Source organism: Anopheles cruzii, unplaced genomic scaffold, assembly GCF_943734635.1.
Source record: "Anopheles cruzii unplaced genomic scaffold, idAnoCruzAS_RS32_06 scaffold00600_ctg1, whole genome shotgun sequence".
NCBI classification, from domain to species: domain Eukaryota; kingdom Metazoa; phylum Arthropoda; class Insecta; order Diptera; family Culicidae; genus Anopheles; species Anopheles cruzii.
Genome location: NW_026454195.1, coordinates 1 through 11,303, shown reverse-complemented (window position 1 = coordinate 11,303; position 11,303 = coordinate 1). Strand labels below are relative to the sequence as shown.

The 11,303-nt window shown below is 54.6% G+C and overlaps 1 protein-coding gene across 1 annotated transcript; it reads left to right on the top strand.

Annotated features, from left to right (window-relative positions):
* Nucleotides 1–4,060: 4,060 nt before the first annotated feature.
* On the top strand, nt 4,061–9,566 carry LOC128276135 (LIM/homeobox protein Lhx9-like). Its single transcript, XM_053014603.1, has 4 exons — nt 4,061–4,130; nt 4,290–4,554; nt 4,640–4,765; nt 9,062–9,566. Exons 1-4 carry the CDS (start codon nt 4,061–4,063, stop codon nt 9,564–9,566), a joined length of 966 nt encoding a protein of 321 aa, XP_052870563.1.
* Nucleotides 9,567–11,303: the final 1,737 nt, after the last annotated feature.

Here is an 11,303-nt window from a genome sequence, read left to right as displayed (position 1 = left end):
ATCCTGCGACGAGCCGGATACAATTCGCCGTGTGGATTTCGCCGCTACAATTCGGGTGTGTGTGGGTGCGATGAAGGGTGACCCGCAGGGGGGGTTGTGGATACACCTGCTGGGGGCGGGAGGGGGTTGGCGTGTGAAGTTCAAAGTTGGAATGTTGCGAGCGTTGAAACTTCCACCGGGGCCGCCTATCATCCAGTCTCAAGACATGTGTGTGTGTGTGTGGGTGTGTGTCTGGGTGTGTGTGTGTGTTGTGTGTTTACCTTCTCGGATCAAGTATCTTCACATACCCCACCACCCCCCGTCCCAGCGAGTGAGGGATGGATGGATTTGTGGGGAGCTCATGTTGGGAAGAGACATCCGAGGAATGCGCTACTGCGCTTCCCCCCGCGCTCCCTGTGCCACCCCGTTCCGTTCCCCGACCCCCTCGGGGGGGGGGGCTAGAACTATTTCTTAACCAACCTGCTGCCGCCACCAGCACCCTTCGTCTTCGCCTTCGTCCTGGGGCGATCCTTGGGGGCCAAATATCGGGCCAACATTATTGGCCTTACCGCCAACTACCGCCCGACCTCCCCTCCTGCCTCCTGCCACCCGCTCTACTTGAAAGACATAGTTTCACTTGCTGCACGCCTCCCCTCCCCCCCCTCCCGCAGTGCCCACATTTTCCGTACCGCCCCCCGCCCTTCATCGAATCGGGGAAGATGCGAATGAAATTTCTGGCAAATTGAAAATTACTGTGCAAACCAACCCCCACACCCAATCCACACCCACCCAGGCCCTGACCCCAGGCACGGAAGGTGGGCACGGGGTGTGTACCGGTGGCAACCCCTCGTTCCACCTAGCGCGCCGGCATTTAACCCCTAGAAAGCGCCATTCCCAGAGCCGTCACTATCCTTGAAGACGTGGGTCGAGTGGGGAGGGTCTGGGAAGGGTATGGTACTGCGGCAACGTCTTTGATTTGTCTTTTTCACCTCGACTCGCCTCGCTCCGCTCCGTGTGTGTCCTGCGGTGTCATCAAATATTGACGGGCCCCGGGCCCGGATTTCGGGGCAAATTGGAAAATCGCTACCGATGTCCTGTGTGTAGTGAATATTACATGACCAACCCAAAACCCTCCCCCCACCCCCCCACCCCCGCCCACTGTACTGTCAACAGCGGGAAGGGTTAGCGGGGATGGGTGCGGTGGTCTGTTTGGCAGGCGAATCGTCCTGCATCGGCCCCGCCTCCTCTGGCCCCATTAATTCGTTACCAGATCGCGTCCCGCCCTGTCACCCGGATACCGGGGACTTTTCCGCCACCCCTCTCACCACCCCTAACACCACCCTCTTTTGTACAACGACCTCCCCCGCCCGGCCCCCGCGGAGTTGGGTAACGGAAAAATAATCATCGCCTCACACGCCTCCAGTCCAGTCCGCGGCACACTAATTGATATCCTTTTACACATTCCCTCACCCCGGCTCCTTCTCTCTCTCTCTCTCTCGTGCCTCCCGCTGACGCCCCGGGGAACAAAAAACCAGCGCAAAAAAAAGGGAGAAAATCAGCAGCGAAACGTCGCAACGGTCGCGCGTTCTGTCCACAGATGATGTTCTTTTCGGGCGGTCTCCCTGCGAGCGGAGCGGTACCGCAAGCCTGGAGGGAGACCTGGTGGAAACAGCACGGGAGCCAGGTGGGCGAAGGAAAGAAAGGAAAGAAATGTAGCGATCAGCTTGACGTGTCCTTTCGCCGGCCGGCCGGGGCCTCCTTCGGCCACCTTGGCCCTCGCCAGGAGGTCCTCGGCGGGAGCCGGACCGCCGGTCATTCGCCCGTCCGTCCCCCTATACCCCCCCTCCCCCGCCCACCATGCGACTTCGTCTGGGCCTTCCTTCGCATGGACTGCGCGCCATAATTGAATCAAAAGCCTCTCACACTCACACAAAAACCCATGCCCACACCCACATCCCGTCCCGGTGGTGGTGGTCAGTATCGCCGGGGTTGGGGGAAGTGGCGTAGCTTGATCGGGGTTAATTTGCTGTGGTGGCGGCGGCGGTGGCCCCAACAACAAACAAAAAAAGCCGGTCGCTCCTGGAAAAGGCTGAAAGAAGAAAATAAATACCCCGCTGGACGCGCGGCCGCGTCCTGGGGGAGAGGACAGGGGGGGGGGGGGGGGGCTAGCTCGGGTGACCAGGGTGCACAGTGTGGGTGGGGGTGGGGTGCACAAATAATACGCTTCGAGAGGGAAGCAGAGGGAATAAAGTCCGCAAACCGGCACAAATTTGAAATTCGTGAAATTCGAAACGCTTGCCAATTACACGTTGCCTGTGTGTGTGTGTGTGTGTGTGTGTGTGTGACACACTCACACACCCAAACAAACCCAGACGGTGCGGTGCAACAGTTGAACAGTACAGGAAACCGTTTAAAAAAAGGCAATCACGGCGAGCAGCTCAGCAAATGGATGTGTCTGTTGTTGTTGGCCGGCGCAAAAAAGGACATCCATCAGCCACCCACCCCACTGGTGCACGATGAGGGTTGATGGGGTGGTCGACAAACAAAAGTTCGTCGGGATTCGCAAACATTGCCTGAGGGGCGCGCGTCGCTTCGAGTCGCGTCGAGTGTCAAACGTCACTTTGACACTTGCACGTCACGTTGCTTCTGTGATCCGGCCAGGACCGTGTGTGGACGGACCCCCGGACCTTCTAGGAGAGGCTACGGACCCGCCACAAGCCAAGTTCTTGCGTAGAGCGGTGCCATAAAGTCAGGTGCCAGGTGACAGCGCCAGCGTCTCCTCCGTCGTGTTCGACTCTCCAAAAGCGTCTTATTTGTTTGTGCGACTCACCGACGTCATCTTGGAGCGTTGACGGGGAGCTGTTGATACGTTGCGCGCTCTGATGGGAGTGTGTCCACCAAGGGTTCCAAGGCCTCGAAGAATCGAGACGGGAGCAGAGTAAGACGTAGCGGTGACCAGCCGTTCAGTAGTCAATACTGGCTACTGGCGTTCCTGGTGATTCTATGACTTGAAGCCGTCGTCAATTTGTTTGACTGGCGGCATTCTCGGTCTCCGACTTCGGCTGTGGCTGATTGTTCGGTGTGTCCGCAACGGGCTCCGGGGCATTTGCTGCTGTCAGGGACTTCCCGACCCGAGATATGAGGGAGTTCGACCGCCTTCCGCCTTTGATATTCGATGTTACTTCTTGACAACGTTGGTCGCGTTGGTCAAGTTTGTCGTACACGGCGAGGCCTACTACCGATTACTTGACACTTAAAACGTCAAACTTCTTCGATCTGGAAATGGTAAACATTTAGTTAGAAACGCGCTCGCAGCAAATTGGGAAGAGATTTCCAAAGTTCAGTGAGTTAATAAGCAGAATTCGTCCGGTTTCCGGGGCTCGTCACGTCGTGCAAGAGAAGCCAATGCACCCATCACAACGGATCGGTTTCTTCGAAAATGGAAGAAGTTGGCACCGCTGTTGACAGTTCCGTTCCATCGACCGTTCCCAAGTTCCGCAGTTTTTCGCGCCACCACCACGAGAGAGAAATCTTGGATCAGCTGCAGCAAAAACCGCCGGATGAAGTTTTCTTCCTTATTTATTATCTCGCGCGAAAAGTAACGGACGCGTGACCAAAGGGGCAGTTGGGGGTAGGTCCACCGATGGGCTACCGTTTGCTGTGAGCGTCACCGAAGAGACGCTTGCTTAGGACGATGCAGTCGCTTCCAGGACGTCGGGGGTTCTCCGCCATGGCAGAGCCGTCGTCTGATGTCGACGACGTTGGGTGAAACTCCATTACAGGGATTGAAAAAGTTTTTCTCCAGCTCAGCTCACCTGCTGGTCACCCCCGCCCCCTCCCCGGGAGCTGCATCATCCACTCCTTTCTTTAATGGGTGTGCTAAGAGTTGTTCGGGCGCGCGCGAGCGCTGAACAACAACTCAAACTCCGGTATCAGCACCTGGTGGTGGTGATCTGAAAGAATTGCATTTGTTCCCCGTTCCCCGTGTCTTCTCTTGCTTCCACCGTGCCTCCCCACATAGCGCTTGTCCGGTAGCAATCTTCATCCAGCGTCCCCATTTTCCGTTCCGTTTTTCCCACAGATGATGACCATGGACGTTCCGAAGGCCGAGCCTCCGTCGGCGACGGCCGGTATGGGCCCGGGAGGTCCCGGTTCCACCACCGCGGTCATGTCGCTGAGCGGGCTTAACGGGCAGCCATCCCAGCAGCAGTTGCAGCCCCAGCAGTTGCAGCAGCAGCAACAGCAACAGCAGCTGATCGGTGCCGCTGCCGTCAACAACAACAACAACCAGCACCAAGTGGTCGGTGCAGGGCAGGGAGCCCCGGGTGGGGGTGGCGGGGGCGGCGGTCAGCAGCAGCAGCAGCAGCAGCACCCACAGCAGCAGCAACAGCAGCAGCAGCAGCTCTGCGCCGGCTGCGGCAAGCACATCCAGGATCGGTTCCTGCTGCGGGCGTTGGACCTGCTCTGGCACGAGGACTGCCTCAAGTGCGGTTGCTGCGACTGTCGCCTCGGTGAGGTCGGCTCGACGCTCTACACCAAGGGCAACCTGATGCTGTGCAAGCGCGACTACCTGAGGTAAGCGTCGACCGGTTGGACCGTAGATTCTCTAGCTATCTCTCACAGACACACGCACTCTCTCTCTCTCTCTCTCGCTCTGCAGATTGTTTGGCAACACTGGGTTCTGTGCCGCCTGCAACAAGGTGATCCCGGCCTTCGAGATGGTGATGCGCGCCCGCAACAACGTCTATCATCTCGAGTGCTTCGCCTGCCAACAGTGCAACCACCGGTAGGTACCCCGCACGCACACCTGCACACACCTGCACACTCACACCGCCGACCGACACGTGTACTAAAAAGTACTGTGCAGTACTAAAATGATTATACTAAAAGTATCGATGCGTGTACTAAAAAGACGAGAAGTACTTATGCATAAAACACATCACTTGTACAAAAAGTGGAAATATTGATAGATGTTGTACTAAAAACACTAGCGTGTACTAAAAAAGACAAACAAAACAGCTTGTGATAAAAGTACCAGGCGTGTGCTAAACAGTGCGGAGTACTAAAATGTTTGTACTAAAAAATACTTGTACTAAACACATCTCATAAAGCAGGCCTTTTCTGCAGGGGTAACGACGTTCCACAGAACGGGGTGTTGACCCGTTGGGGGCCGGTGGGGGTGACGTGGTGAGTGCTGCTGACATCTGCTCCCTGGCCGCATCCCTAACGAAGCTACAGCTTCCTTGGACAGCACTAACCCCACCGTTTCCCCCACGGGACCGGTCAACACCGCACCACCTGGGCCACCAAGCCATCTCCTTCCGCCCCTCCTACCAAGCCCTCCGATGTACGGGGAGAGATGATTTATCGTCACCGGACGGGACCGGTGGCCAATCACCCAATTCACCCCGCCGTTTGTGGCGATGCGATGGGAGGGGCTGGTTGATTGTTGGTGCTGCGGTGATGAGTAGCAGCAGGGGGAAGTTGACCGGGACGGTAGACATTTGAATGATTAAAATATGCCCGGGAAAAGTGAAATTACGTGCCGGCTCCGGCCGGAGCCGATCCCTGTGGCGTGTGATTGGCTCCGATTACCACCCCCGCACCCGTCACCAGCAACAACGCCGACCACGGAGGACGAGAAAGGATACTTCTGTGGCGGTGCCCCCTGGGGGGGAGGGGAAGAGAATTTTGAATGAAGAGGGCGCAACACTCTCTGCTCTGTGTTCGCCATCCAGCCAACCGCTCCGTCCGTCCGCCTCCCGACAAAACATTTTGGTTGATTTATGACCTTATTTAGAGCACCCCCATCTCCCGTCCTATCCTTTTCAACCTACCCCCCCACCACCAGCCCCAGCCACCAATAATGTCGTCGTCATCATCAGGCGGCCACAGCGCGCCAAACACGATGGGCGCCCGCCACCTCACCCGGCCCGGCAGCATGCCTCCTCTCTGTCAAACAGGACAAAACTAAATCTGTCAAAACCGTACATTCCACTTCCCTGCCTCACTCCCCTCTCGGGGCTCCAGGACACTTCGAGTGGATCACTTTCGGCTCCATGACCGATTGCGCCCGGCACACAATTCATTGTGGCTTCGGGGACAGGGGGGGACGGGGGGGGGGGGGGAAGCGTTTGATTAGCCTGGCTGCGCCGGCCGGGAGAGGAGGTAAACGACGCCTGGGGGCGGAGTGGGTGGCCCTGGCGGGTGGCGGGTGGAAAATCATAACCGATTGTCTTCATAATTATGGGCCCCCGGCGACATTTATCTCGCTACTCGCAGGAGGACTCCCCCCCCCCCCCCACAACTCCTCCCCCTGAAACCCTGGGGGAGGTACGGGGGGTACGGGGTGAGATCCCATCACATTCCGGCGACGCGGGGTGCGCGACGGCTGGCGAGAGGCTTGCTCCGGGTCGCATGTCAGTTGCAAAACTTATGCCAGGATGCCTTGCCACCCAGCCCACCCGGTCCGTCCGTCCGTCCCGGGGAATCAACGTCACGGCAAAATTTAATGTCACACTCAGTGTCTCACCACCACCCCACCGATGCCACCCAACCGCTCAGCTATCGTCATCGCCACCGTCACAATGCTACTTTTTTGTGCGCTGGGAGACAAGCGGGAGCTGTGAGCTGCGAGCGGGGACGGAGCGGGGGCTGCGAATTCCAATCTTTTCTCCGACTAGTGAGGGTGTCGGGGGAGGGGAAGCGGGGGATGTGGTGGGGGACTTGGGAAGCGGCTGTGGCGGCGGTGGCAGGCTGGGGCCACCACAATATTCAAAACTATTCTGCCATATAACATTATTTTAATTTGATTTATAATCCCACCCCCATCCCGTGGGGAGGGGGGTCGGCAGGGCGTGCTATGTTGCAAAAGGTGGACCACGCGAGGAGGGGACCAGCGGTGCGGTGCGTGCGGTTTGGTCTGTGTGTGATGCGATATGAAGCGCGCGCGCGGCTGACGGCGATGATGCTGACGGCGACGACGGCGACGACGACGGCGAACCACCTTAACAACCCCCTCACACCTCTTGCCATACCCCTCTCATCCCCACGGAGCCTCGCCAACCCACTGGCCCGGGATTCGGCGATGGTGGCGATGGCTTTTGACGGCCCGAAACCGCACTGCTGCCGGCGGCGTTCCGTAGCGCAGTTGGTAGCGCGGCTTGGTCTGTGGTCTCAGCCACGACGATGCGCGGTTCGATTCCCGGCCAAGGCTCTCACACAGGAAGACAGACAGATTGTGACAGACAGAGGAAGAGAGAGATCTTTTCCTAAAACACCCCAGGGATGTGCACAGTCTATCTCTCTCTCGGGCGATCGCTCAGATCTCACGACGGGACACCATACCATGTCTGAAACTATAAAAGTGTGGCCATCTGTGTCAAACAGATGATGGCTCTTGCTGTCAATTTGGTCCTCCCCTAATTATGCCGTTTTTGGTAACATTGCCTTGCCTTTAATATCAGGCAAATTAGTTCAATTCGAAAAACAAAAAAAGAATTACCAAGTTTAAAACCACAGGGTGCGCCACGAAAGGTTTCCATTTGGTTATAAAATAACAACTGCTTAATATTTTGCGATGCTTGAGCATTTGAAAGTTTGATTGTACAAGTTTTAAATGAAAAACCTTTTTTGGTTAATTGTCCTCCACCGCTGGCTAGGCAGTAGCCCATTCGGTCGACCTTTTTTTTTTTAGTACATTTTCGACTGTCTGTGGTCGCCATCTCGGCAATGGCAATTTGAATTTCGATCTTGAGGTGCACGACGTGTAGGTTTTCCGAGTCCCAAAAACGACAATTCTGCTTATTAACATAGCCACCAGGTGATGAGCTTTTCAAATATCGTACCGTAACTTAAAGACCTACCAGTTTGGAAATAAGTTTTTCATATGTCCCAGTTTTCTGCTACCAAAATTGTATTTTATACATAAATTTGATGAATCAACCTTTCAAAAAAAAAAGGTTCAAGCATCGAAAAATTTTAAGCCGTTTGTTTTAAATAACCCTGTAAAAATCAGACTCTTAAACAGGAGGCTCTAGCTGTCAATTTGGTCTACCTAATTATACTGTTTTGGCAACATTAGCTTGTTTTGACAACAGGCAAATGATTTCGTGGCGAAAACAAACAAAAATTGGTTTGCAACTTATCTTTGACGAGGTTAGACCATATCGACTGTTGTGCCTGAAAAGACGTTTTGCGAGGATCGTTGCTTTTCTGCTCGAGAAAACTGCTACAGAATTGCATCAAATCTTGTCGCGGCCTCCTTTTGGACGATCGAAGAGCTTTGCGAGTGGTTTATAAAATTTAAACATGGCGATTTTGACTTAACAAGCACAGAGGACTCCTGAACAACAATATCCCTACGTTTGATGGCCGTGGGAATGTTCCAGAAGATTGGAACATGGGTGCCACATGAATTGAACGATAGACAGCAGGAAAACCGAAAAACCACAGCCAGGTACGGAACACGGAAGTCATTTCTCCATCAGATCCTGATTGGGGATTGGGGCAAGTGGATTCATTTTAAGAATCCTGAAAAGAAAAATATCATGGGTGTTAAATATCAGTGTTCGGAACCACCATCAGCTTTGCATCGGCAAAACCAGATCGATTCGTCAAAAAGACAATGCTGTGAGTGTGCGGTGGGACCAGAAAGGTGTGGTGTACCGCAAGCTCCTATATCCCGTGGTACTCACTAGACCAGGCCCCTTCCGATAATCATTTATTATTATCGATAGAAGCAGGTGTTGGCTGAGGTTGAACATTTCGATTCCTACGGGGAGGTCGAAAATCTGTTGGCTAATTGGTTCGGTTCAAAAGACGACCAATTATTTGGGCGTGGCATCCACAAGGCATTATCAGCGAGAGATTTGGGCGAAAATGTATAGCCTAGCGAGGGCACATCCTTTGAACGAAATAGAGTTTTTCATTTCAATGTAATAGATATGTGATGACTCCGAAATCCGAACTGTCACGCAGGGAGGACTGATACTCGGCACACTCACTCACACACACACACACACACGCACGCACTCACACATAACTAATCGTCGGATGGCGGGTCGTTCTTCGTTTCTTGCAGGTTCTGCGTCGGCGACAAGTTCTATCTGTGCGAGAACAAGATCCTGTGCGAGTACGACTACGAGGAGCGGCTGGTGTTCGCGTCGATGGCCAACCACCCGATGCTGAAGCGCCAGATCTCACAATCCGGCGGCGGCGGCGGCGGAGTTCTGCACCCCGGCCAAGTGGCAACGGCCAACATGCAGAACGGTCACGGTGGTGGCGGTGGCGGCGGTGGTGGCGGAGTGGGCGGTGGTGGTACGGGCGGCGCTGGTGGTGGTGGAGGAGGGCCGGGCGGTTCGCCGCAACAGGGTCCACCGGGGCCACCGCAGAACAATGGCGTCGGCAACCCGTTGATGCTCGGTGGTGGTGGTGGTGGCGCTGGTCAGCGCCCAGGAGCCGGTGGCGGTGGGGTCGGTGACCTCAACAACAACAACAACGCGAGCCTCCCGGCCACCCTGACCGGCGGCCCGTCCCCGTTCGGGTCGCCCACGCACATCAAGGCGGCGCTCAGCACCGCCAGCTAAGCTGTCGGCGGCGGCGGCGGCGGCAATGGCGATGGTGGGTAGTGGTCGGTGTCGGCGCGGACATTCGGAGTGGTCTGTCAGTGGTTTTTTTTCTTCAATTTTTTACTTTCAATCATTAGTTCACGGTTGTCATAATATCATATTCTTATGTCTCAATTTTATTGCTTCAAGTACATATAGAACCCAAGAGAAAGTGAGCGTGAGGTTCAGAGAGGTGTCAGACGGCGGTTTCTAGAGGTTCTCAGTGGGCTCGTGTCACCCAGACGTCAGTCTGACAGACAGACCTGTCATTCTGGAGGTCTCGAGGTCCTCATAGAACCCCAAAGCATTGGGAAGCCCGGGAAAACCCGTCGGCTGGAGCTGTGGAGCTCGGATCGGACGTAGTCTATTCACCAGGTCGTCCAGGTTCAGGTCGTCCAGGTCCAGGTCGTCCAGGTCCAGGTCGTCCCAGGTCCAGGTCGTCCAGGTCCAGGTCGTCCAGGTCCAGGTCCAGGTCGTTCCAGGTCCAGGTCGTCCCAGGTCCAGGTCATCCAGGTCCAGGTCGTCCAGGTCCAGGTCGTCCAGGTCCAGGTCGTCCCAGGTCCAGGTCGTCCAGGTCCAGGTCGTCCCAGGTCCAGGTCGTCCAGGTCCAGGTCGTCCCAGGTCCAGGTCGTAAAAGAGTCGGTTGGAGGTCTAATACGTGTGGTCCTGGACTCCACGATCTGGATTACAGTTCCGGATCGCTTCGATGGGCTGGATCACCTGGCCAGGACTGGCTATGGGAATGACTATGGACTGCCCTGGGATTGTTTGGTCCAAAGAGCATCCGCCACTCCGCCTGAATCAGGGATTCAAGTCGTGACATTTCTCTGCCCTCAGCGCTCCACTGTACTGCGGTAGGTGCGTGCGTGCGTGAATTAACCCTGCATGGGATGCACTCCAAACGCTTACCTACTTCGCCACATTCTTGTGCAGTTTTAATTCACGCACACACACACACACACACACACAGTTTTGGGGTTCTGCTTATTTTTGCTTACTTTTAGTGCTAAGCTCTGCTCAGTTATTACACATTATCTTATTATACGTTTCGGGTCGGGTGAAGATGGCAGTCGAGTGAGTGAGCCAGCGGGGATTAATGTGCCAAAATGGGGTGAAGTGAAAACGAAAAAAGAAACCACACAACGAGAGAGAAAGAGACAAAGAGAGAGAGAGAGAGAGAGAGAGAGAGAGAGAGAGAGAGGGAGCGCGAGATGTGTGAACTAGCCAAGAAACGTAGAGCACGAACCAGAGTTCCTTTTGTTGTTTTGTGCGTGTGTTGGTGGTGTTGGGGGTGGTGATGGTGCTGGTGGTGGTAATTGGTTGGTTATTCAACGGACCACCAACTGGCGGGCAATCACACACACACACACACACCCAAAGAAACAAACAAACCAACGCACAACCAACTTAATTGATTTCCTATTTTTTTATATTACATTTTATATTACCTTTTTTATTACATTCATTCATATTACACTTTTTTACATTACATATTTTTATGGTAAGTTTTTGAGCGAGCAGGAGCGAGAGAGAGAGAACGAGAGAGAGAGAGAGAGAGTGACGGGGCTTCTTCCATCCAGCGTGTTTAGGTTGAGAGTTTTTTTCTCTGGCGCTGTGCATTTGTTAGTAAAAAGGGAAGTTGGGAATAACAAAAAAACACACAAACACACACACACTCGGACGTTTTTCATTCCTCTTCAAACACACACACACACA

Bases quoted from the DNA above. Each gene is read 5' to 3' on its own strand.
- LOC128276135 (XM_053014603.1), top strand. From the start codon at position 4,061: ATGATGACCATGGACGTTCCGAAGGCCGAGCCTCCGTCGGCGACGGCC. The intron at 4,555-4,639 runs GTAAGCGTCGAC...CTCGCTCTGCAG, and splicing joins TGCAAGCGCGACTACCTGAG to ATTGTTTGGCAACACTGGGT. The intron at 4,766-9,061 runs GTAGGTACCCCG...CGTTTCTTGCAG, and splicing joins TGCCAACAGTGCAACCACCG to GTTCTGCGTCGGCGACAAGT.